The sequence below is a fragment of the Nanorana parkeri genome, unplaced genomic scaffold, assembly GCF_000935625.1.
Source record: "Nanorana parkeri isolate BGI_ZX_2015 unplaced genomic scaffold, ASM93562v1 scaffold930, whole genome shotgun sequence".
Taxonomy (NCBI): domain Eukaryota; kingdom Metazoa; phylum Chordata; class Amphibia; order Anura; family Dicroglossidae; genus Nanorana; species Nanorana parkeri.
Window position 1 is genome coordinate 532,477 of NW_017307198.1, and position 25,523 is coordinate 557,999.

At 43.9% G+C, this 25,523-nt stretch overlaps 1 protein-coding gene across 1 annotated transcript in view; it reads left to right on the forward strand.

The window, feature by feature from the left end:
• Positions 1-25,523, forward strand: part of TMA16 (translation machinery associated 16 homolog) — a 46,311-nt gene that overhangs the window by 18,243 nt on the left and 2,545 nt on the right. Inside the window, exons 2-6 of the mRNA XM_018566271.1 lie at positions 6,042-6,151; positions 8,584-8,621; positions 13,221-13,305; positions 21,199-21,347; positions 24,816-24,858. Of these exons, the coding sequence (XP_018421773.1) occupies positions 6,042-6,151; positions 8,584-8,621; positions 13,221-13,305; positions 21,199-21,347; positions 24,816-24,858 (425 nt within the window). The remainder of the gene's footprint in view (positions 1-6,041; positions 6,152-8,583; positions 8,622-13,220; positions 13,306-21,198; positions 21,348-24,815; positions 24,859-25,523) is intronic.

A 25,523-nucleotide genomic window follows, 5' to 3' on the forward strand; every position in this document is an offset into this window, starting at 1 on the left:
TTTTTTTATTATTATTAAGCAATACCTGGATGAAGAAAAGCTTTGTGGCAGTGACCATGCTTTTTCCCTTTTTGTTAAAAACTAAGGGAGGGTAGACCAAGGAGGTTGTAATTATTTTTGAAACTGAAGTAATACATAGTGCAGAAGAAGGGGCACCAGAGGAGGATCGTGGATGCAGCAGCAGAGGAGGAACGGGGCATGGAAGCGAGGGGAATGCAGAGGCACTGCGTCCTCTACTCCCCACTGGGTGCTGGCTGCAGCGCTCAGTGTCCCCTCTCATTGAAGGGGACACAGACCGCAGCATGCAGCGGCTCTCAGCAAGGAGGAGCAGGGTGGAGCAGAGCAATAGCGGCTGCAACTAATCAATAACGATTCTCATTATCGATTATAAGCGATTTTGTTGTTTCAGCTCTATTTTGTCTCACTCTCCCGGCAGCCAGCTCTCTTTTCTTCCATACTCCGGGTTGTTGGTGGGCCCTCGGCATTCCCACGTACAATGCAAGACTGCTGCTCCTGCATTCTACTTGATGAAGTGGGAATGCCTGCGACAGGCGGAGCGGCAAAGAGAAAGCCGTTTCGGTGATCAGTCACAAAGAGAGGAAGACTGGAGAAGTAGGAAACCAGTTAAAGGAGAACTATTAGGTGAGTGCTTTTCACTCGCCTCATAGTTCTAGCCGACCTGTGACAATGACACTGCCACAGGTCGGCTCAGTAGATCGGGAGGTGAGCGAACACATACCGGCGTTCGCTCACCTCTCAATCCTGTCACGGCTCCCTGCCGTGACATGGGAGGGGTTGGATTCCCCCCTCTCCGATCCGCCAGCGCTGACCGGCGGAACGGATGGGGGCGGGTACAGCTGGCTCTGCCTCTAGATAGGCAGAGCCAGCTGTCACTCACGCAGCTGGGCGGATCCCGGCATAATTGTCGGAATCCGCTTCAGCTGCGGCGTCTCAGTATACCGCGAGCTACAGCTCGCGGTATACTGAGCCTAGGGTGATGGGAGGACGCTAGTTTGTGTCCTCCCGTTACCCTAAGGAGAACTATGGGGAAAAGCCTTAACCCCATAGTTCTCCTTTAAGTATAACTGCCTGGAAGACGAGCATTGATTTTGTATATTTACTCAAGTTTTATTTATTTATTTTTTATATATTTATTGGAATGCAGAAATATGTGTTTTCAGGGCAAAGTGCCTGTGTCTGTGCAAAGGGCCCCCGCCTGACCTCCTTATACTCGCGTTACCAGTGCTTCTGCACCGCTCTTCCCTCCTCTAAATACTCAGCAATTCCAGTTATAGAGGAGTATGTGAACTTCTCCCTCGTGACAGTGCTCAGGTCTAGCTGCCAATAGCTAGGCCAAGAACTGTCACGTGTTGAAGTAAAAAGAAGTCACCAATCCCATTAGTTTCTGACTCCAGTCATTTCATCACTGGCTGTGGAGAAGGAAGGAGCAGAGAGGAAGTGCTGGCATTGTGGCTATTGAGGACGTCGGGGTCTCTGTAGTGGAAAGTTGATTGCAGTCACTCCTGTGGATTCCTCTGTGTTGAATGAAGTGTGTGCTGGCTCTGTCGGTTTGCTGAAGGGCAGCTGGAGGGGTGGTGGTCTCGTCCGTGGGTGCCGTAGGGGTCCCGTCTGGTCCGAGGATGGATGGGGGGACGCTGGTTAGATTCCTTCACTGTGGAGCGGTGATGTCGGCGGGACGTGTAGGTTTGTGCGCGCAGGTGCTGAGGCGGGCGCAGATGCCACAAGTTCCGGTCTGGCCGGAGGTGGTGTGCGAGGCATCCCAGACGTGGGACGGAAGTTCCTGTTGTTATGGTTACGTGGCAACACGTTTCAAAGACATAGTCAAGCCAGGGTGAGGGGAAAAAAGATTCTGGCGGCAGATTTAAGAACGGGCGGGTTTATGACGCCATTTGGTAGGGGGTGTGTCCAATGGTGTGTCAGAACTGCTGGGCGTGGGAGAATCAGTAAGGGACAGGAATGTATGTTCAAGATAGGTTGAATGCTACTATGCAGGGGTGCTGGTTTACAGTTGACTGCTAAAGAGCGGTAGTCTAATTAAATTATGGTGCTGATTTCGAGTTCCTCATTGAGGCCGTGGGGAGAGAGTGTATTAAGCTTATATATCCAATATGTTTCCTGTTTGCATAGTTCATGAAATCTTTCTGCTGTAGGTAGGCGATCTGGGATTTGCTCGATGACAAAGACTTGTAGGAATTTAATATTTTTCTGATGCTTGTGGAGGAAGTGATGTGGGACGCTGTGTTCGGTATTTCCTTTCTCAATAAATCTTCTGTGCTCTCCTATGCGTTTGCGTAAGGGGCGGATGGTGCGGCCTATGTATAGGAGGTTACAAGGGCATCTGAGGCCGTAAACGACATAGTCGTGGGCGCAAGTGATAAACTGATGTATGGGAAATGTGTTCCCAGAGCTATCCAGGAACGAGGTTTGGCCATGGGTAATACATTGGCAAGTTAAATAGAGTAGTTTTTTGCATTGATGTACTCCTGTTCTATTGTTGAAGAAGAAGGTTTTTGTTTTGTTTTTCTTAGTGGAGAGTTTGCTGGCCGCCACTATGTTTTTGATGCTTTTAGCTTTCTTGAAAACTACTGTGGGCTTAGGCGGGAGTATGGGGCCTAGTTTGGGGTCACATTGGAGTAAGTACCAATTCTTTCTCTGAATGGACTCGATGGCTTTGAATTTGTTATTAAAAGGTGTGATGAACCTTATCGCACTGTCCTGTGTTTGTTTTTGTTTTTACTATTGGGTGCAGTGTTTTCTGTTAGGAAGGATTCTTGGGCCCTGTTGATTAGCTTTTTGGGGTAACCCTTCTCTAGAAATTTGTTTTTTAGATGGATACTTTGTTTGCGGTAATCTTCCTTTCGGGTGCAATTTTTATTTAACCTCCAGAACTGTCCTTTTGGGACATTTTGTTTCCATCGGGGGTGATGGCAGCTGTCATAGTGTAGATATGAGTTGCCAGCAGTAGGTTTGAAATGTGTGATGGTGGTAATGGTCTTGTCTCTGTGGGTGAGCTTAAGATCCAGAAAGGTGCCAGATGTTTCCCAACAAATAAGTATAGTCTGCTTTAAAGCCTCTCTTCCGGTGGGAGATCCCTGTTTAGTGGGGCTACCCCCTGCAATTGCAAGGGTTAACTGCTTGTTAATGTCTAGGGAATCTGTTTAGGACTTTTACTTACTTTATCCATGCTCCTGCAGTCTCCAAGACTAGTGTCCACCGATTATTCTCCCTTATACTCAAGCAGTCAGAGGCCCACTGTTGTCATCAGGTACAATGCAGGGCCCGTAACCCTGCATTATACATGAGGACCCCGATGTATGGTCCACAAGCTGGAGTGTAGCGGAAAGGACGTGAGCATCGACTGTCAGGGGAGAGAGGATAAGGTAAGCAAAAGTCCTTTATCCGGGTCCCCTAGACATTAATGTGCAGTTAACTCTTGCAGTGTGGGGGTAGCTCCACTACAATGGGAGGGTTTTTTTTTTCTCTTGTATATATTTGGTGTAGATGTGCCATTGTTAGGCATACTGATGAGCAGCTAGGAGAAAAATCAGTCCCTGCTACTCATGTACAGTACATTTGAAAAAGCAAGTACACCCCATAGAAAATGTTGACTTTTTCAACATATTTTGGTACCCAAACATTAGCAGGTCTATTCACTAAAGGGTGAAGAGTTTGGATGAGGCAAGATAAGCAAACAATCTAGGCCCAAATAACTGATTTGGAAAAATTCTCCAATTCAGCTCACTTTCCAGTTCAGCTATGTTGTCCTAGATTGTTCACTTCTCCTGCCTTCTCCAAACTCTTCGCCCTTTTAGTGAATAGACCTGTAGATCTAACCAAACAATCCCACAGATGCATGTGATATACTTGAACAAGAAAAAAAATTGTCTTTTCAATAATGTATTCAACAAAAATATCAATAGATGTAATGTATACTAGGGAATAAATTAGTACACTCTTGTCATCAAAAGCTGGTATTGCTCTCTGTAGCAGAGGTGTGCTAGGTGGCCAAAGTATCATTCTTGAGATTTAGCAGGAAATATTCTCAATTCTTTTAAAAGTAAAGCAACAATTTACCTTTCTAACACATTGTGGCCTATGCCATGTGCTGTGCACAAACTCTGATAATGTGGATAGGACAATCTCTTGTATCACAGATGTAACTGGAAAGTCCTGCTCCAAGAGTGGCACTCTGCTTAGTAGAAAGTACAATCCTCTTCCCATTTATTTATTTCGGTAATTATGCCGTTTAGATGTTGGGGAGGTCTGCTGAAAGTGCCTGGTCTAATGAAGTAGAACTCGGCTGCACAGGCAATCTGTAACCTGTTTTATCATACTGTATTAGTTGACTGCTCTTGCATTTGTAAAAAAAAAATATCATTTATACATCTGGACTCTTTCTACAGACTATTCCTTTAAATATTGTTATTTGTGATTTAAATGTTTCAGAAACACAATTTGTGGTCATAGAAACCAGTTATGAACATTTTCCAACAGCTGTCCTGAAGTTTGCATGTTGTATAGATAAAGAATATCCATTAGGATCTATCATAATGTGTTGCTATGGAGATGTTTCTATGTTCTAAATTTAGCCGCTAACAAGTAAGATAAACCAAAGAAAAGAACATTTGCACATACACACATAAGCAAGTTTGTTGCCTGAAGGGTTCACAACCAATTTAAAACAGGATTTCAGGACCTTTTACTACAGGTCAGACACATTGAAATAATTGACTTCATTATAAATAAGTGATCTGGTTGTTTAGCCAAGTTCCAGATGAAAATCTTTTTAGCCCCTACCTTGTCCCTCAAAAAGATAATGCTAACAATTACTATACTTGCACATGTTCTGAATGTACATCAAAATAGCAAATCCTTTGTCTCTGCATTTCCAAAGTGAAAAGGTTCTGCCTACAGAATTTTCCATATGTCATGCCCACATGTCAGTGGAGGTGATTAAGTTCATCTTATCGCTTTATGCCTTCCACTGCTAATGCAATAGGCTTCACGTTTTACCCCCACATTTTGCCATGTATTCTCATGTTATTTTTGGCTGTCATAGCAAATATGATCCATCCACACTTACTTACACACTTACTGTTTTTTTTATAACAAATTTATTGATGCCTTGCCTGCCTTGTGTTTTTAGGTCATTGTGGGGTCTTTTGCATCCTATCCACCCTGTCCTTTTTGGTGATCCTGCTAAATAGGGCACATTAATACTCTTATATGGTGCACAGGGGAACAGGGCAGGCTACCTTGAACTTGGATTCAAATATGGTACTTAGCTGGACAATGTTTCAAGCTGTACTATTTGGCATTGCCTCTATGCAATATTCACTACAAGGAAATCAGTTGTAAGTTAGAGATTCTGGTGGGGATAATGCCTACGTTAAATTTCAACAGTAACTGAGCTATGGTAACATTACTCATTTATAGACTCCCTCCATCACAATCATGATACCTTTTTTTCCTCCATTTAGCTGATTTTTCATGTTACTGCTCTCTTCTTGTCTCATATGATCCATATTTCACCCATTTTTTTTGCTCATGGCACTTTTACCCCCCCCCCCCCCCTCACATACTTTTACTAAAAACACCTGTATACCCAATTCCCCCTCTCCCCCTAGACTAATGCAGTTGCCACACTTTTCCTAGTTAATTTGTGAAAGCTTAAGACACATTATTTAAATATATTTTCCAAAATTACAACAAGTGGTTTTATTCTGATTGTATTGTAGCATGGCCGAGTTAGTGGATTGCTAAAATGCAAACATAAGAAAAGACAGTCATGATAGGTGGTCTACTAGTGTCCTGAAGCACCCCCTTTGTAATGCCTTTAACTTTTTCCAGGCTAGCAAACTATAAAGACCGATAGCCATACAACAATCTTCAACCTTCTCTTATTTGGGTTAATTTGCTCTGCAAGTCAGCACCCTGTGAAGTTAATACTCTGCTCAAAGGACTGTGTGCACATCGTTTTTGACTGAAGATGCTTAATCATCCTGTACTTTGCTTTGCAGCCTAAAGCTCCACACAATAAAGGTAAACAAGACAAGAAAGTCATCCATCCTTACAGTAGAAAAGCTGCTCAATTAGCACGAGAAGGCCATAAACAGGACAGAAAGGAAAAGTAAGTGATTTTCTTCTCTGATTGTGGTGAAAATTGCAATTCTGTGTTCGGTAACTAAGAGGGGACAACGGAGACAGTGGCGGTGTATATGTTCTACAGGGTTTGTTACAGGGAACAGAATACACAGCTGAATATAGGAATGGGTGCGGTATAGTGTATATAACGTACATCATAGTGTACAGAATTGAGTATATTGTATAGAACATTGTACATGGTGCCACCAACATGCTACTACTTTGAATGTCAACACTCAGCTGAAAGGGGTAAATGTCAAACAATAGTAGATTAAATTAATTCTATATAAACCACTGTAAAACTTCTGACAGTTTCTGTATTACTCTGACGCAGTCAAAAGGTTAAAGCAGAATTTAGGTGGTGGGCGGGAACACTTGCCATAATGTGTAAGTCTGCTGCATACTTCCGCATAATGGCAAACCTACCTCTGATTTAGCCCTCCTCCAGCAATGACCGCTTTGTGCCCTCTGTCATCACTGCTGCCCCTCTTCTCCAATTCTTGCTAACACATTATATTTCTTCTTTGGCCATTAACCCCTTCATGACTGAGGCCCTTTTTCATTTTTTGCACCCATGTTATATTCCACATTTTAGGCCTGAAAATGACGTAAACCCCCCCAACATTATATATTTTCTGAATGCCAAGACCCTATAGAATAAAATGGTGGTAGTTGAACATTTTTATGTTGCGCAATATTAGCGCAACTCCTTATTACATTGATGATGCAAATCCCTCGCATGCACTGTGAAGTTGCATTCCCACGCCACTCAGCGCAGCTCTTCCTATTTTACAGAGGCTGAGAGTATATACTGCACTGAGCATGTGCTGCAGGCTTTATATATTAAAAATTAAACCGTTAGTGAACAGGTAAAGAAGTATTTAGACATACAAAGCCACTTTTACTAAAACAAACTGTACCTACTAGCAATTTTTGTTTTTGCAAGTTTAGTTCCAGTATGAAATAAATAATACCTCTCAGAAACATATTCAGCTACCTTTATGTATATTAAATCTCTTTTTCTCCATCGCCCCTTGAGGGTTGCAGCTTATTAATAAAGAAAAAAACCTAAGGTTATACTGCTGCCTACAGCAGAAATGCACACTAGGGATATAGAAAACTGCAGGATGAAAATAGTACTTTGTGCAAAATGTGAAATTGTGGTGCATCCATAGTTTCCCTCCTCTCTGCTGGGCACTGCTCTGTGTCCCCTTTGACACAGAGTAGCGTTCAGCGATTAGGTGGGAAACTTTCAGGAGGCTGGGCGGGGAGGAGAGCACTGTCAAACGCGTCACAGGAGGCCAAGCTCTCCTCCTGCAACTCCCTGCTCGGTCTCCTGTGACAGGCAATAACTTAGGATGGAAAGCGGTGTAGGGGAAGAGACAGCTGTCGCAGAAGGCCGAGAGGGCGGTGCAGGGGATGAATCGGCTGTCAGCCGTACCACCCGCTCTGCTTGCTGCAACAGCCAAAGGAGTCAGGATGGAGAGCGGTTACAAGCACTCAACGATCAGGACTGATTGCTGAGTGCTTGTAAATAATTTAAGACATAGTTTATACGTTTTAGATTGTAGGGCCCTCCTTACCATCTTGTCTTGAATTGTATTGTAATGTCTTACTTATATTGTAAAGCGCTGCGCAAACTGTTGGCGATAAATAAATCCTGTATAATAATAATCATTTTTACTGTGTCTCCAATTGTGAATGAACAGGAAGTGCTCTGCATCACTCAGTATAGCGGCTTCCTGTTAAATCTCTTCTTTTTTTTTTTTATTTCAAAAGGGAAATATCATTTTGAGTGAGTGGGCTGAATCATGCCAAAACAGTTTGTAGTAATTAATGTATAGATCGTTTTGCAGATGCAAAAAAATCCCATTAATATTGACCAGTTTATTAAGATACCCACACATAAACGTTTCCTCTAACCCTCTCCAAAAATTTGTGGCACTTAAAAAATGTAAATGCCATTTTACTCACCAAAATCTATGGTTACATGACACTCCAGTTCCAAGTTTTCTGAAAGGATCCTTCAGTTGTGTGTGCATGATGTGGACACTTCCTTTTTGGCTGTCCAACAGAGGTGTCCTGTCAAGTCTCGGGACTGGCCAGTGCAGACACATAAACAATGCTGGATTACCATGTCCTTGCACTCGGAACCTGCAAGGTCTTAGGTGAGTAGGGCATGCATCAGAAAATAAGGATGGGTGGGAGGTGTGATTTCTACCTAGATACAGCCTTTATGTAGGCTGTTATGTTGACCCAGACTGGTTATTAATATTGCAGCTCATACGCCTTACCTTGTTCATGTATTTGCCATGCCTTACTTGTTGTTATTTTGAGTTTCTTACAATGTACTACATTATTTTCTTTTTGAAGAAATGATACTTGGATATTCATAACTTTTTTTCTTTTCATATAAAGGTTAAAAACTGAAAAAGCCCTACGACTAAATATCATCGGTGAGTAAAACCTTATGTTCCAGACTTGTCTGTTGGTTAGTTAATAGGATTTTCAAACTAAATCATATACAGACAAATTTGTTGGTACCCTTAGAGTTCATAGATCTTCATTCCTGCTGAAAAGTGATGCAATTAATTGTGTCTCATCTATACCTGCATGATTTTAGAGTAAAGCAAAAAAAATGAAACAAGATACATTGTTTATTCTACATAGATATACTAAAATACCCCTTGAAAAGATTGTGGATATTTGTATCATAGTGATATTTCAAATGAATTGTTTTATGTATTTAGTATCACCCATGTAAGTCAGGCTATTTATATAGAGAAAAGTTGTCAATCTGCTGTTTGCCATCATTGTGAACAACACACTGAACATGGACCTAAGAAAGAAAAAGAGTGAGTTGATGTACCTGTGACTACAGTTGACCAAGCCACTTCTTCAGTTCTAATGAGTATGAGGAAAATACCCCAGAATTTATATCCATACACATAGCACAGACACCTTAATCCAATTGTTAAAGGTAGATGCTGATTGCCATGGTTCCATTACTTTAACCAGTTGACATCCGCGGTGTTAAACCCCCTTCCCATCCAGGCCATTTTTCAGTATTCAGCGCTGCGGTACTTTGACTGACATTTATTCCGTCATGCAGCGCTGTACTGAAATGAATTTTATACCCTTTTTTGGGGACAGATAGAGCTTTCTTTTGGTGGTATTTATTCACCACTGGGGGTTTTATTTTTTTACTATATTAAGGAAAAATTACCGAAATTTAAAAAAAAAAACAGTTTCCCCTATATTAAATGATAAAACATTTATTATTACCCAATTTTTTGGTAAAATATAAAAGATGGGGTCACGTCGGGTAAAAAGACACTAAACATGTCAAGCCTTAAAATTGCGTGCGCGCGCGAAACCTCAAAAAACGATAATACCCAAAATTGGCCATAGGCGACGCTTTAAAAGCTGTTACCGCTCATCAGTTTAGTGTTATCAGTGATTGATGGCCCTAAAATGATTGCTCTCACTGCGACGTTCGCGGCGATATGTAACATGTGTAGCGCAATTGTCGTTTTTGCGCGCTGGGGCACCGGGCGCGTATTTACGTTTATAGGTGCGTAAACGTGGGGGTGGGGGAGTTAAACATTTTGGGGGGTTTTTTTTTCACTTTTTTTATACGTGACTTTTATTTTACTTTTTTATATGTTACTTTAATTTTTTTAAATTTATATATTTTTTTTTTGCACTTATTGTTATTGCTATCATATAGGGGGATAACAATCCCCCTATATAATAGCAAAGGCACACTGACAGGTCCTCTTTATGGAGACATTAGGGGTCTCTAGGACCCCTAATGTCACCTGTTTACCCCAAAAGAAGCTGATAAAGCAGAGATCTGCGAAAAAAACGAGCACATATAGACGATCGGCGGGCTATGGAGCCGCCGATCGTCTATATGTGAAACACCCGGTAACGGGTGTTTGCATTGGTCGGGGCTTTTCTGCCCGTGCGTGCCCGCGAGCAGAAAAAAAATGCCGTCTGGAGACGGCAACCCGCCAATGCTGCAGTGCTGTCCGTCCGTTTTTTTACAACGGGCGGACGGCAAGTGGTTAAATGTTACTGTATGCGGTGGACACCTTTTTAAAATGTCAGTCATCGGTTTTGTCATGAACGTGAAGGGAAATTATACTTTTTAAAATAAACATGTAATTATTCATCTTATATGCAAATATTTGGTTAAATGTATGCAGTATCCATGCTGCTGTGAGTATAGGGAATAAAATTGGTGCTTCACAGCAAAGTGAGCATCGTAAAATGACTTTCTGCTTGCTGTGATGATTAATGTATTCTATGAGTATAGTTAACAAAGTCTAAAGACTGGCTCTTTAGACATATTGGGCCAGATAAACTATTCGGTGCACAGAAACCTGCTTTTTTTTTTCTTTCTAGGAATAATTTAATTTGATTTCAAATAGGGATGCACCGATACCATCTTTTTACGACCGAGTACGGTTGCCGATACTTTTCCTCAAGTACTCAAGTTACCGATACCTTTATTTTAGTGTTGTGACAGATTTTAGAACAGTGGTGAAGCGCCAGGGCATGGTCCCAGCTATAAACACTGTGCCCCTGGTAGTTCCGCCAGTGAATCCAAGCTGTAGAGGTACTACAAATCCCGGCAAAACAAACATAATACAACAATGTAGAATACCACCAGCGACAGAGGACTACAAATCCCGACAATACATTATACAGCAATGTAGTATAATATAAAGCTACATACTCTGTGTTGCACAGCAGGGCTGTGCTGAGAGTCTGACCAGTAGCAGTGCAGAATACCATCATCTATAGAATGCAAAGAAATCCCAGCAATACATTATATAGCAATGTGGAATACCATCAGCTATAGAGGACTACAAATCCTCTATGGCTGTGTGGACGGCTGCCGGGTCTCACCAGTGTTGTGCGGGCGGAGGGGTCTGACCAGGGCTGTGTAGGCGGCGAGAAGGAGGTGATGTGCGGGCCGGTGTTGTGAAAAAGCTGCCGCAAGGTCCCCAGAAGGCGCAGAACTTTATGCCAGCTGCTTGTGTTTTAAATATTTAAAGTGCCAGTATTGTCACTAAGTATAGGGGCATTTTCACGTGTACTCATACTCGTGAAAATGCCCAGTATCTGCACCGATACTAGTATCCGTATCGGTGCATCCCTAGTTTTAAAACAAAGGTTGCAACTGTTGGACCATTTGTAAAATACTCCCTAGTGATATTTTTCACTCCCAAAGTCTCACAATCTACACCAAATAATAGTTCCGAGAATGAATTTGTAAATATTTGGCACAATAGAGGTGTGCAGTAGTGCACCAAGAGAATTATGCAAGACAAACATTTTACTTTTTGGCAAATAAGCTTTATACACTGTGACATAATAGTTTAGGTGTGAACAGGTGTGAACCAGCAATGAAGTAATAAAATGAACTAGGATCACACCCGTCCACTGTCTGCTGTCAGTCAGCAGAGGAGCGGACCTGAAGGAGAACTTACTCATTCAGGTCTGCTCCTCTGCTGATTGACAGCAGGCAGTGGGCGGGTCCAATAGCCAACCTGCGATTGGCTATTGAATTTTGAAATAGCCAATAGCAGGTTTGGTATTGTTTTCAGTCACTGCAGTAGGATCTTACCTCCGTTAAATGGTATACCGGGAAGCGGAGCGAGCAGAGGCTGCGGGAGATGGTGATGTGTGATTGGGGGGGGTCTTGGGATTGGGGTGATGTGGGGGAGCGGAGTTACATGCGCAGTGCAGAAGACGTCCAGGCTGGAACAAAGTAAAACACAGCTGCTGGCCGCAAAATTATGCCGGAGCTGATTGTAAGCACAGCAAATAACTGCGGATTAGAGGAACGGGCCTGAAGGAATTCATAGCTATGCCATGTGCCGACCCCACTAATGCGACATCCCCCGCCTCCATCCCTCATTTTCAATGTGGCCATCTATTCCCGTGTATTAATATTGATATACCTGCACTGTACAGGACAGGATGATTTTCGCCGCTCACACAAGAGTCAGGTCAGTCCAAGTGGGGTCTGGGCAGACTCACAGCAGGTGGCGGGGGCTTCAGATTGGTGGGCAGTGTTTGGAGCTTGTACTGTGGGCGGGCAGGGGAAGTGGGTCATTATCTGCAAATGTTTGCGGTTTCGGCATTTCCCCAAAAGAGCTATTTTCGGCCGATATATATCGGTCTCCGATATATCGGTGCATCCCTACTTATTATATTTGGCCACTGACCTATGTAAAACATGAACCATCATAATCATTACATTATAAAGTGTTCCTTCTTATTGAAGGATACAAGCTGTGTCTTGGCATGGTGCAGTTAACAGAACTGCTTTCTTTATTATTGCTTTGTCGTTACCTGTCACACACCTGTCAAAGCATTCAACTGGCAGCAGAGACAGGTAATCGTATAACTGAAAGAAGCAGTTTTCCTAATGCTTCCAAAGAGTTTTTAAGATATTGTTATTCCTTGTTTTATTTAAAGGAGAACTATGAGGTAGTTCTAGCCGACCTGTGACAATGAGACTGTCACAGGTCGGCTCAGTAGATCGGGAGGTGAGCGAACACATACCGGGTTTGCTCGCCTCTCGATCCTGTCACGGTTCTCTGCCGTGACAGGGGGAGGGGCTGGATTCCTCTCTCCCCGCTCCGATCTGCCAGCGCTGACTGGCGGAACGGACGGGGGAGGGGGCGGGTACAGCTGGCTCTGCCTCTAGGTAGGCAGAGCCAGCTGTCACTCACGCAGCTGGGCAGATCCCGTCAGCTACGTCGGGATCCGCTCCGGCTGCGGCGTCTGAGTATACCGCGTGCTGTAGCTTGCGTTATACTGAGCTTAAGGTAACGGGAGGACGCTATTTTGTGTCCTCCCGTTACCCTGAGGAGCACTCTGGGGAAAAACATGGACCCCATAGTTCTCCTTTAAGCAACTGCCCATAACAGCTATGCATCTTTTCCACAGTGTTAAAAGTTGAAGGCAAATTTTGTCTAGAGTAATTGGTGAACCATCATTTCTGTTTTAAAGGCATTCATATTTTCTTTTTAAAGGTGAGAAACTGCAGTGGTTCCAGAGCCACCTTGACCCTAACAAAACAGAGTTCACCAAACAGGAAGCCTGTGAGCTAATCGAAAGGTAGGTTAATTACATTCCATTGAAATTGATGTGCTTTCATTTGAAGATTGAAACATTTCCAACAGTTTTTCAGGTTTAAAAGGGTTACTGGTACATGGCCACTCGTGAGCTCTAAAGCAAATCAAACACGACATGCTTTTAGGTATTTACAGGGAGATGTGGCGTACATTTGAAACATGTTTATTATGTGTTTGTCATGCATTTGACATTGGCTTCCCACCGACCTGTATAAAAGAGTATAAAAAGTGAATTGCAGAATACATAGGCCATTTACAAAAATGCAAGGTGATGCATGGCAAAAGCAGCAATAACAAGAGCCAACCCTTTCTCTTATCCAATTCAAACACTAGATCCTTTAATAATGTAAACAGACATATCCAAATTGATCGATTAAAAAAAATTTCAATTAATCGAACACGAAAATTTTAACACACATACAGATCCAACTACATTGGCCTATACACATACAGCACATGTTAGCTGACGGACACCACAGCAATGAAGTAATAAAATGAACTAGGATCACACTAATCCAGCACGAGATTAATAACGTGCCCACTCAATATGGCCGCCGCTTGAGTGGGGCAACTCAGAATAATAACGTGCTGGATTAGTGTAATCCTAGTTCATTTTATTACTTCATTGCTGTGGTGTCCGTCAGCTAACGAAGGGAAGGGGGAGGAGTCCAGTGACATCACGGACATAGACGTCACCGGACTCCTCCCCCCTTCCCTTCGTTAGCCGACGGAGCCACTTGGGGAAGGGGGAAGGAGTCCGGTGACGTCGACTACCGGATTGCTGACGGGACTCCCGGAAGCCGGCGGAGAGGTGAGTGTTTTCATTAGCGATCAAAATAATTTTAATCGATCAAAAAGTTTAACGATTAATTGAGAAATTAATCTTTAATTTCCACAGCCCTAATCCAAAGCAACATCATCAACAATGTATGCTGACACTCAAGCTGCTTAAAGCAATTTCTCTATTCATTGTCTTTTTTTTTTAAATTCAGACTTCATTTTTTTTTTTTCTGTCTCAAGTCAAACAATCCAATATTTTCAATAGTGGGAGATGGAGAATCTTCTCATTTAAGCTTAAAGTAAAACTATGGCCCAAATGCTCAAATTAAAAATGTAATGCAGTCTGTCAGTGGCATTAACACAGCAGTTGTTGTTTTTTCAAGTTCCCTCTGAAGCATAGTTTCTTTTCTGTTCATTAAAGGACACAGTGGGGACGAAGATCAGAGATCTGGAACCACGGGGTTCTAGCGCCACCTGCAGGAGTAGGATGCTAGGCAAAAAAACAAACGAAAGATGGCAGCCCTTGCTGGTAGCCAAGCTGCCGCCTGCTTGTTGTTCCGATTCTTTAGTTGTTTCTTTTCTTTTTTTTTTTCCAGTTTTTTTGCAGCGGATCTTCAAGCAACTGCCATCAAGGTGACATGCTAGATGCCTTAGATCATTGTAGTCCAACCCAGCCTAGCCAGCCAGCGCGTGCAGATCTTTGCCACGGCAGGATTGGCTGCTACGGCTCTCTTGTAAGAGCAGCCTGCACGTACATCATGTACTCTGTAGTGGTACATATGCCTGGGACTCTTGACCTACCAGTCACAGTACCCACGCCTGGTCCCACCTTCTCCGCTCACAAACGGCTTTTGTGAGCGGAGAAGGTGGGACCCGCCCGCTCTCCTCAGAGAAGGGATGTAAGTTCTCAACACATTCCCCCTCCCAGCCTGCCAAGCGTCCCTGGCAGCCTAAGTCTGCCAAACCCGCCGCCAAGCCCCCATCCGGATGAAGGTCTGGCCTCATCTCTGGACTCCAGGGTGGGAGGGCGTCTTTAACTCTTTGTGGATTTTTGGTTGGCTCACGTCTCCAACAACCTGGGTGCGGGAGCTGGTTTCTTCGGGTTACAAGATCGAATTCCTGTCTCGCCCCGGGAACAGGTTTTTCTCGTCCAACATGCGACTTTTCCCTCCAAGACTGGCGGAGCTTCACCGTGCGGTGGAGGACCTCTTGGAAAGGTTCAGGGGGTTCTATTCAAACCTGTTTACTGTGCGCAAGAAAGAGGGGGTTCGGCCTATCCTGGACCTCAAACAGTTGAATACCTTTGTGCGGGTGTGCAGGTTTCGGATGGAGTCGATCAGGTCTGTGGTGGCGTGTCTCCATCAGGGGGACCTGCTGGCCTCCATCGACATCAAGGATGCCTACCTTCATGTGCCCATTTGTCTCTCTCATCAGCGATATCTTCGTTTTGCGGTGGGGGAGGGGCACTTCCAGTTTGTGGTGCTGCCCTTCGGCCTGGGCCTGGCGTCGGCCCCGCGAGTGTTCACCAAAGTGTTAGCCTCAATTCTGGCGTTGTTGCGTTGCCGGGGCATCTCGATCATGGGATATCTGGACCATCTTCTGCTGGTGGAGTCGCATTCTTCTCTGATGGGGGATCTGGGGGTCACGGTACTGTCTTTGGAGGAGTTCGGATGGATCCTGAACAGTTCAAGAAGTCTTGTCTGGTGCCGTCCCCATGTCTGGTGTATCTGGGCCTGGTTCTGGACATTTGTGGCCCGAGTTTTTCTTCCTCAGGAAAAACTTCTGAAACTTCGCTCCAACCTGCGTTTGTTGCGGACTCGCCGGTGGTCGCCGATTCGTTTTTGCATGCAGGTCCTGGGTCTAATGGTGGCCTCCTTCTAGGCAGTGCATTATGCGCAGCACCACACCAGGACTCTTCAGAGGGACATGTTGTTACATTGAGACAAGTCCCCCCTATCTCTGGACAGGAAAGTTCGGGCGGCGAGAGTTTCCCTGATATGGTGGCTTTGCTCTCCGGCTCTGGTGTTGGGGAAGTCCTTCTTACCCCTGCGCTGGACTGTGGTCACGGACGCCAGCCTTTGGGGAGGGGTCCCGGGCTCCTGGACAGTGCAGGGTCGTTGGTCGCGGGAGGAGTTCCTTCTGGCGTTAAATGTGTTGGAACTTCGGGCGATTCGCCTATCTCTCCTTCATTGGACGGCCCGTCTTCAGGGCTTGTCGGTTCGTGTTCAATCGGACAACGCTACCGCTGTGGCATACGTCAACCACCAGGGCAACACAAAGAGCGTGGCCGCAAGTCGGGAGGTGACCGGGATTCTGTCCTGGGCGGAGAGTTGGGTTCCGGCCCTCTCCTGGCGGTCTACATTCCGGGGGTGGACAATTGGCAGGCCGACTACCAGTCAGTGGACCCGGGAGAATGGTCCCTGCACACGGAAATTTTTCATCAACTTTGTCTTCGCTGGGGGATGCCAGATGTGGACCTTCTGCCGTCTCGTCTCAACCGGAAGGTCCAACGATTCATAGCCCGGGCTCAGGATCCTTGGGTGGAAGTGTTGAATGCCCTGGTGGCTCCCTAGGACCTTTACGGTCTGGTTTATGCCTTCCCTCCACTATACCTGTTGCCGCTGCCTCTGCGCCGGATAGCGGCCGTAGGCGTCACCGACATTCTCCAGATCTTCTGTCCCAGGGGCCTGTGTTCCACCCTTCTTTACAGTCGCTGTATCACGTACCTGGTAGGGAGACTGGATTTGTGAGGAGGCTTCTCTTGCACCTCGTGTCCTGTGGCCTTTGAAGTTGGAGACAGAGGCCAGGCAGACAACGAGTGGCACGAGTGCCAGTGGTGTTGAAACCGTGCAAGCAGAAGGTTGTGTCAGGAGATTAGCCGAGGGTGATCCAGAAATCAGGGTCAAGGCAAGCCGAGGTCAAACCAGGAGAGCAGATGCAGTACCGAGGGATTAGGCAGAGACGGGTTTCAATAAACAGTCCGAGGTCAAAGACAGGCAGCTAGCAAAGAAGGTTGTTGAGCAGAACCGGGTCAAAATCCAGACATCAAGCAGTAGACAGGACTAGGCAGAAAGGGATTCCAAGGCACAATTAGGGGCTGAAAAGATAATCCAGCAACTAATGGTCGTGCAGGTCAGGTTTAAATAGGGAAGTGAACCAATCAGCTGCATCACTTCCTGTGCGCTGTTTTCTCTTGAGACTTGCACAGTATGCGCGTCACTTCCGGTGCGCCATGCGGCACGTCTTTCTGCAGAAAAGCCGAGCTATGCACATGCGCGTGAGCGTCCGCCTAGCCGGACTTGGCGTATGTGTGGGACGGGGATGTTGCTGGCTTTGACGGCCTGGCTGTTAAGAGCCAGATCTTGAAGGACCGTTGGTTGTCGGGTGCGGTAATTTCCACGATGCTCAGGGCGCGCAAAGCTATCTCTAGGAAGATATGCCATCGCACGTGGTGGGCCCACTTTGACAGGTGTGCAGCCGGTGCTCCGCCTCCACGTTTGTTCTCAATCGGCAGAATTTTTGCGTTTCTGCAGCGCGGAGTGAATCAAGGATTGGCTTTGAGCACGGTGAAGGGTCAAATTTCTGCATTGACTGTGCTTTTCCAGCGGCCCTTGGCGTCTAATGGCTTGTTTCGCACTTTTGTTCAGGGGGTTACGCGTATTGCTCCTCCTGTCCCATCGCCTTTGGCGCCGGGGGATCTGAATTTGGTGCTTTCGGTTTTGCAGGAATCTTCCTTCGAGGGAGATTCTGCTTCTGACTTTGTCCCAAAAAGTGGCCTTTTTGGTTGCCATCACTTTCGTTCGCAGGGTCTCTGAGTTGGCAGCCTTGTCCTGCGAGTCGCCGTTGCTTGTTCTTTATAGGGACAAGGCTGTTCTGCGTCCACGGCCGGCCTTAATGCCTAAGGTTGTGTCGGCGTTTCATCTGAATGAGGACATTGTCTTGCACTCTCTGTGCCCGAAACCGGTTCATAGGAAGGAGAGAGTGCTGCACTGTTTGTATGTGGTTTGCGCTCTCCTTGTTTATTTGGAGACTACGGCTTCCTTCTGTGAGTCAGATTCCTTGCTCGTGCTTACGGAAGCCCCTCGTAAGGGCCGGGCCGCGTCGGCGGCTACCATTTCTAAGTGGATTCGTCACATTGTTATTCAGGCGTATGCCATTAAGGGGCGCAAGCCTCCTTTTCCTGTCACTGCCCATTCCACTAGGGCTGTTGGGGCATCTTGGGTCTTTTGCCATGGTGCTTCTGTTTCTCAGGTTTGTAAGGCCGCTACTTGGTCTTCTGTTTACACCTTTGTCAAGTTTTATAAGGTGGAGGTTTTGGCATCGGCGGATGCTGGTTTGGGACGCAAAGTGTTGCAGGCGGCCCCTTAGTGGGGTCTTTTGGGAATTTTGGTGTTTTGCCCATCCCTCCTGTGTGTTACTGCTTGGTGACGTCCCTACGGCACATGATCTATGATCTGTTCCCTGTGTCCTTTAATGAACGGGAGAGAAAATAGGATTTTGTACTCACCGTAAAATCCTTTTCTCTCCGTTCTTTGAAGGACACAGGTCCCGCCCTTTTTTGTGGGTGTATACTCCTCTAACTGCTTGTTACTTACTGGAGACTTGTCAGCAGGTGGGGGTTTTGACCACCAGCAGGGGTCGCCGCTGGGCTGTCTTTTGTTTTGTGCCTAGCGTCCTTCTCCTGCAGGTGGCGATATGCCCTACGGTACATGATAACAATCTGCTCCCTGTGTTCTTTAATGAACGGAGAGAAAAGGACTTTACGGTGAGTACAAAATCCAATTTTTTCCAAAAGAAAAAAAATATGCTGTTGCTGTAACTGCTTAAAAAGTGTTAGCTGCAGCTAGGCTCTGACTTGTTTGTTGCTAAAATCCAATTAAAACGGCATGTAAATCTTACCTATCCACAGGGTGACAATTGTGCTGTGTAATTTTAGTGCCTAAAAAACAGTGCTGGGACCCTATTGCAGGAAATGGAAAAACATCTACTGGCAGGATCAACAGCTCATAAATGTTACGGGGGGAATCAAAAAAAGAAAATAATTGTTGTATTGATGCTAGTGACAGACTGTATCATACCGTATATGTAATTTTTGGGTTTTCATATATTTTCCATTTTACCTATTATTTTCCATAATTTTTTTTAGGTTCCCCCTCCACCATTCACTCTGCTTAACCCTTTCCCTGCCAAGGACGTGTGGCAAACGGCGGAACAAAAGTGTTCCCGGCTGGCCATGTCAGTGTGCCGTACGGACCTGGCATTTACAGTTCAGCTTTATACCAGAACTGTTCCCCAGACTGTCCCCTTCAAAATAATAGCGGCTTGTGAGCCGCTGATGACCGCTATTATCAAAAATACCGGGCCCAAAAATACCCCCCGCCGGCACCAATGCTGCCGGCCGCCGGGATCTGCAGTCTCTCATCCCTGCCTGGAGCCACTTCAGGCAGGGAACTGTCGGCATGGATGCCCGCTGCTGTCCCCCGCTTGTAGGGTTTGAAATCAGCTGTACATCAGCTTGCTTCGGCTGGGTTCGGGTCGGCCGAACATGCTCAGCATGTGAGTTGGACTCAGCTGATCCAACATCTGGATCGGCTGAGCCGAACCTCCGGCAGGCTACTCGCTGCTGTTCGGCCTATTCTCATAGTGGCCAAATAGCAGTGAGTGAATAGCCGAATGCCGCTCGGCTATTCTGCTCGGTACCGAGCAGAATAGAAAAAAAAGGAGTAAATGATTGGGCGGAGCTAGCAGTGACAGCTATCTCCGTCCAACTGTTTTCTATTGGTCGGGACCAGCTTTCATTACAATGAGAGCTTGTCACGCTGACACTGTCCTTCCTTCTGGAGGGTAGATACTTTCATTCCCCAGGGTCCCTATGTGTGTTGTAAAGTAGCCACCACTCCAAGCTTGCCCCCATAATAGACTATAACTTCGACACAAATTAGCTAACTAAACGTGAGGTTGTAGCCGAGTGATACACAAAAGGCTACATTTTTGTTAATTATTGGGGTACTTGAATGCATTTTTACAATTTAACTCTGTGTGTGTGTGTCTAGATAGATACATATACAGGTGAAACTCGAATAATTAGAATATCGTGCAAAAGTTCATTTATTTCACTAATGCAACATTGTATATTAAACTGGGGCCCCAAGAGGTGTCCTCCTCCATGGTTCTGCCCCCTGCAGTGTTTGCTTTCTGCCGTATGTCCTCGGTGTGATATAGCATGGAAGTCTAAGGAAATCATGTAAGTGCAGGGTGCCATGGGCCCATCCCCTGGGGGGGCCTCACCACAGCATCCTGTACTTGCATAAAGTGATTCACGGAACGGCACTTTTCTTTTCAATAGAATGAGAACCCTGTGGGTCAGGACATCTGTAAACATACGTGGAAAAAAAAAAGTACTGGTAAACCGGACATCCAGGGGAAGGCAAAACTTGCAGTTAAACTTTACAGTGCGCCTGTTACTTTGGCCTTTTCAGTGCTTCGAAGGTAAGTATCAATGAGTAAGAAAGTGAACTTTTAAGAGAAATTATCACTTTGCACTAAATGTGTTAAAAAAAAAAGTAGTATTTACCACTGTATGCACCACGCTTCTGTAGCTAATTCAGTATTTTGTTTCTCAGCTTCAAATACAAGGACAAATATATGAACTCACAATTTCAAAGTAAATATTCAAAAACTAAATCAGACTAAGGTGTTGTATTATGTGCAGTGCAGATTTTTGGGTATACCATTTAAAATCAAACCATCATAGTTTCAGGTCCTTCCACATAATTTTGGTTTAGGTCTGCTTTTATTTATGTGAACCTTGGGGGTGGGGGGTGGATTAATGAAGTGCCTAAGATGAACTTTGTTTCAACTAGAGCGCAGCCTATCTGCTTTAAAAAAATTCTAAGCTGTGTGGAAAAATTGACTCGCTTAAACTTGTCTCAGGCACTTTTTATTGCCCCATTGTGTTAGTAGTTTTCCAGTTTGCACAGTTCTGAAAATTATATTTTTTTATTTTACTGTTCTAAGCAGGACATGTACGTTGCCATATGCGCCTGTTTGGTAACATTAAAGGTGATCATGACAGTCCTTTTCTCTGCTTTTTCAGCTACTTACATCGGTTTGATAGTGAGTTGGAACAAATTGAACTGCAGAACAGCATCAAGGGTAGACAAGCAAGGCAGCATGGCTCCCGGGAGACGGTCATTAAACAGACCATAGAGCGTGAAAGAAGACAGTACAGTGGATATGGAATGGGTATGATTTATACTATGTATTTTTCTTCCCTTTTTTTCAGAGCAGTGTAACGGTCATATCAATGATGACCATAGATGCCGGGTTGTTTTTTTGCATTAAGATTTGCATGCTGTTTAAATTGGAAATGCCCTCTTCCTTTTATTTTAAACATTTTAATGCCGAAGAAATTATCCTTCAGCTACCGACACATATCTCCTTATTGGAGTCTTTCCTGTTTCCTTTGATGCAAAATTAACCTTTTTACAGGCAGTGAGGTGATACTGTCTCCTTAACCAATAGCATAATCAACTTTATGCAATTACAAATTGCTTGTTTAGTTTACCCCTGGGTTGGATAATCTGACACACAGATTTGATTACCTTTTTTTTTTTTTTATGATCAAATTACTTTAATATCCTGTAGTTTTCTTAGAGGAGAGGTTTCTGGGTTTTTCTACTCAAACTTATTCACTGTCCCCAAAACAGTTGGAAGTGTTTGCCCCATTCTGGACCTGAAGATTCTCGACAGGTTTCTTCACATAAAAAAATTCCACATGGAATCTGGCAGTTCAGTCATTGTTTCCCTTCGTGCAGGGGTATATGCTGGCCTGTTTGGACTGGACATCAAGGATGCCTATCTGCACATTCTTTGTTTGGATCCAAATTGTATAAAACATTTTATAAGGCTGCTAAAAAGTAGGTTTGTTTATCCACTAAAAATGACCTTAATAAAATTAAAAATCGTCATCCTTCCAAAGATCAGGGATCTAACAAGTCTTGTAATTGGCAGCTTGAAACCCAAGCAAATCGCACAAATAATTACTGTTATTTATCTTTTTTTTAATTATTAATCTTTGTAGTAGGGCTGCAGCTAACGATTATTTTCAAAATCGATTAGTTAACCGATTATTACGTTCGGTTAATCGGATAAAATAAAATAAATACGTGTGTGGAGCTGTGAACAGGGCCAACTAATCGGAAGCCGATTAATCGATGATTGAAAAAGTTGACAACTTTTTCAATCATCGATTATGTCGATTAGTTGTTGCAGCCCTACTTTGTAGAGACTGCAGTAAGATTCTGGGTGGAGGCCAGAAGTGGGGAAGGTTAGCTGAAGTGTAACTGCACCTTAGTTGCAGTTAAACATACTATTTTTTTACTAGGCTAAGTCTTGTACTCGCTTGTCCCTAATCAACCGAGATCTTGGCCTCCTGTCAGATTCTCCTCCATCAGGCTAGTGCATGCACTCCACTATCATCATTTAATGCTATGGAGTGTTTGTACTCACACATACATTAGTGGACATACCTTTAATTTGCTTCTTTTCCACTCCATTCAGCCACTGGTAGAAAATAAAATACCCAGTACTTCTGGGAGTACAGGACTTGTTATCTTTCCTTCTAATGTCACAAGCTTGTGATTGGTAAAGTTAAAATTAACCAGGTTGAATCAATTGTATATATTGCTCAGTGTCATAAAACATTTATATGAAAATGTTTTATACTGTAGCTAAAGTAGGTCCATTTCCCTTTATTGGAATGACTCCTTTGTGTGAAAAGTAAAAAAAAAAAAAAAGAAAATGACTCAAAGTATGTTTTCGTATCCTGACCTTTCATGAAATCTTGTTAATTTAGTCATCCATCTGTTTTCAGCTAAAAAAGCCAATATTACCCAGAAGAGAGTCTTTAATGTAAGCTTTCTGCTAGAAAGCCTCACTTCAGGGGATCCCTGCTAGTTTTAATTTGTTACAGCTCTAAATTCCTTTAATAAATATTAGCCTTACATTCATTATTAGATAGAATTTGCTTGAGATTCTAGACTGGGAAAATGCTTAGTAATTGAAAGCAAATATAAATAATAATGACATTTATAAATTAAAGGAAATCTGTAATCAGTTAAAAGTGAAAAAAGGGTTGTAAGGTGTTTGTTTTTACCTTGCCAGTCCTCTTTCCTGATGGCATCCTGGTAAACTTGTGTCAGACCCAAAGTTCCACATATGATCACACCCATACACACTCTCCACCTATAATGCAGTCTCTAGCCCAATGTGCTGACAAGGTGCCATCAAACCAAAAATAAACTATTAGGGATTATTCATAAAAGAAATCCTCAGTAGTGTATATATAGCCTGCCCTTCCCCCCAAAAAAAATTACCACCTGGATTTAGCCAAGTAAATAGGTAAGAGGCTTCCATTGGATTATTAGTCTAGGTTCAGAAGTGTTATGCCGAAGAAAAATGAGGTCAACTGCCCACCTGAATGTACTGATTGACCAGGTTTTTCCATCAATGGAGTTTTTCTTCTCTGATGGAAACATTTTCGATTTTGCCAGATTCTATCTCTGAGGTTATTATAGTTTCATTAAAACTGGATAAATATTCCTTATTACAAGGATCTCACCAACCAATAACATTGCTTAGCATTTGTTATACAATCTGACAAAAAAAAAATGTAAGTGAACTTGGTTATTCTATCCATCTAGCAGTGCAAAACCTGGTATGCCCTGCTTCCTATCTCACAGTTAAAATGGTGACTCCCTGCAAATTTCCTGTGTGGTCAAAATGTGTGCATGACTGTAATCAGCATGTTTTAAAAGGCTCTGTCAATTTAAAAAATCCTTAGACATTAAAGAAAAAGTCTTAAAGGGGTTAATTTATAAAATGTCCGCCCAATGCCTTTTGTACAGCACTAGCACCACTAGATGGCACTGACGAGTATAGGAAATAGGTATAGGAGCGCTAGTGCCATGCAAACGGCATACATCTAGCTATACACTGGGTGGAACTTTTATAGCTGGGGCTGGGACCGGTTGATGGTTTTGTTTGCCTGGTGCCCAACACTTACCCAGCCACACAGAGGAGCTCAACAGGCCGCATATTGGGCACCAGTGCTTTAGACATTAGCCATTTCTTCTGGTCAGAGTTTTAAGAGAGCTGAGTAAATTCAATTAATTTGATGTTTAAGTGTGTGTGTATATATGTGTATATATATCTATATATATAGATCTATCTATCTATATACATATAGATCGATATATAGATTAGAGCTGCAGCTAACGATTATTTTCAAAATCGATTAGTTAGCCAATTATTAAGTTCGGTTAATCGGATAAAATAGATTTTAAAAAATGGCTCCAGTGAGGGGACTACTAGTTTGTATTGAACTGTCTATCGGCGGCTGTCATCCCCCCACACCTGCTCTTCCTTAATTCTTCCCCCGCGTCCCTGTGCCAATAGTAGATGTGGGAGGTGAGCATGAGGCGGGGAGGAGGTGCGGCGTGCGGATGCGGTCGGGTCTGGCAGTGGCAAGCGTGAGGTGGGGAGGAGGTGCGGTGCGCAGCGTGTGTGGAGCTGTGAACAGGGCCAACTAATCGGAAGCCGATTAATCGATGATTGAAAAAGTTGACAACTTTATTGACTGATCTGTCAGTTTGAGAACATACTCTATAATGCCCAATTGTTGTACTAACCTTTTGTATGTGTTTTTCACAGAGATACCAGATATTGTGAATTCAAAGCATTTGAAAGTGTTCAGGTATTTTTATAGCTTTGTTCTATTCATCTGTGTTTTACTATGTATCTGTCAATGTTTAATGGGGAAGAACAACAGGGGTGATTTTAGTCTTTTTGCTAAATGAGATAAGGTCTACAATGGATCTCCATGAAAGCGGCTGCATGACCTTCCTTACACAATGACAGTTCTGGCAATATCAGGGTGTTCAAACCAGCATGTAGTGGGTACAACTGAAGCTCATGGTCTGCTGATATCTTTCATGAATTTCAGATAGCCTGTCCAGATTGAATAATGTATCTAGTGGATATCTTATCCTAAAGAGGACATCTAGCCTGATGTTCAGTCTTGCATGGCTGTACAGGTTCCTCACCTGTACTGAAATGTCTTACTCTGATTTCACTGCACACTGTGAGCTTCTCATTTACTGGCTGTAGTACACCTAGTATCTTCTAGGTCTTTGCTCCCCTTTATTGCCCCTGACCTGCTCCTTTCATGTAATGGTTTTAGTTGTTTCAATCATGGAGACTCAGCATCACATGTATCACATGTATCACTTGTATCACTTATATCCACCAATCAAGCCATTTTGCATAACTTCTCCCAAGAACCAGCACACTGCTTACATCAGGGCTGGGTGCTCCTGAGAAGAGTACTAAGGCAGGGTGCTGACCTCTCCCACCAGCCAA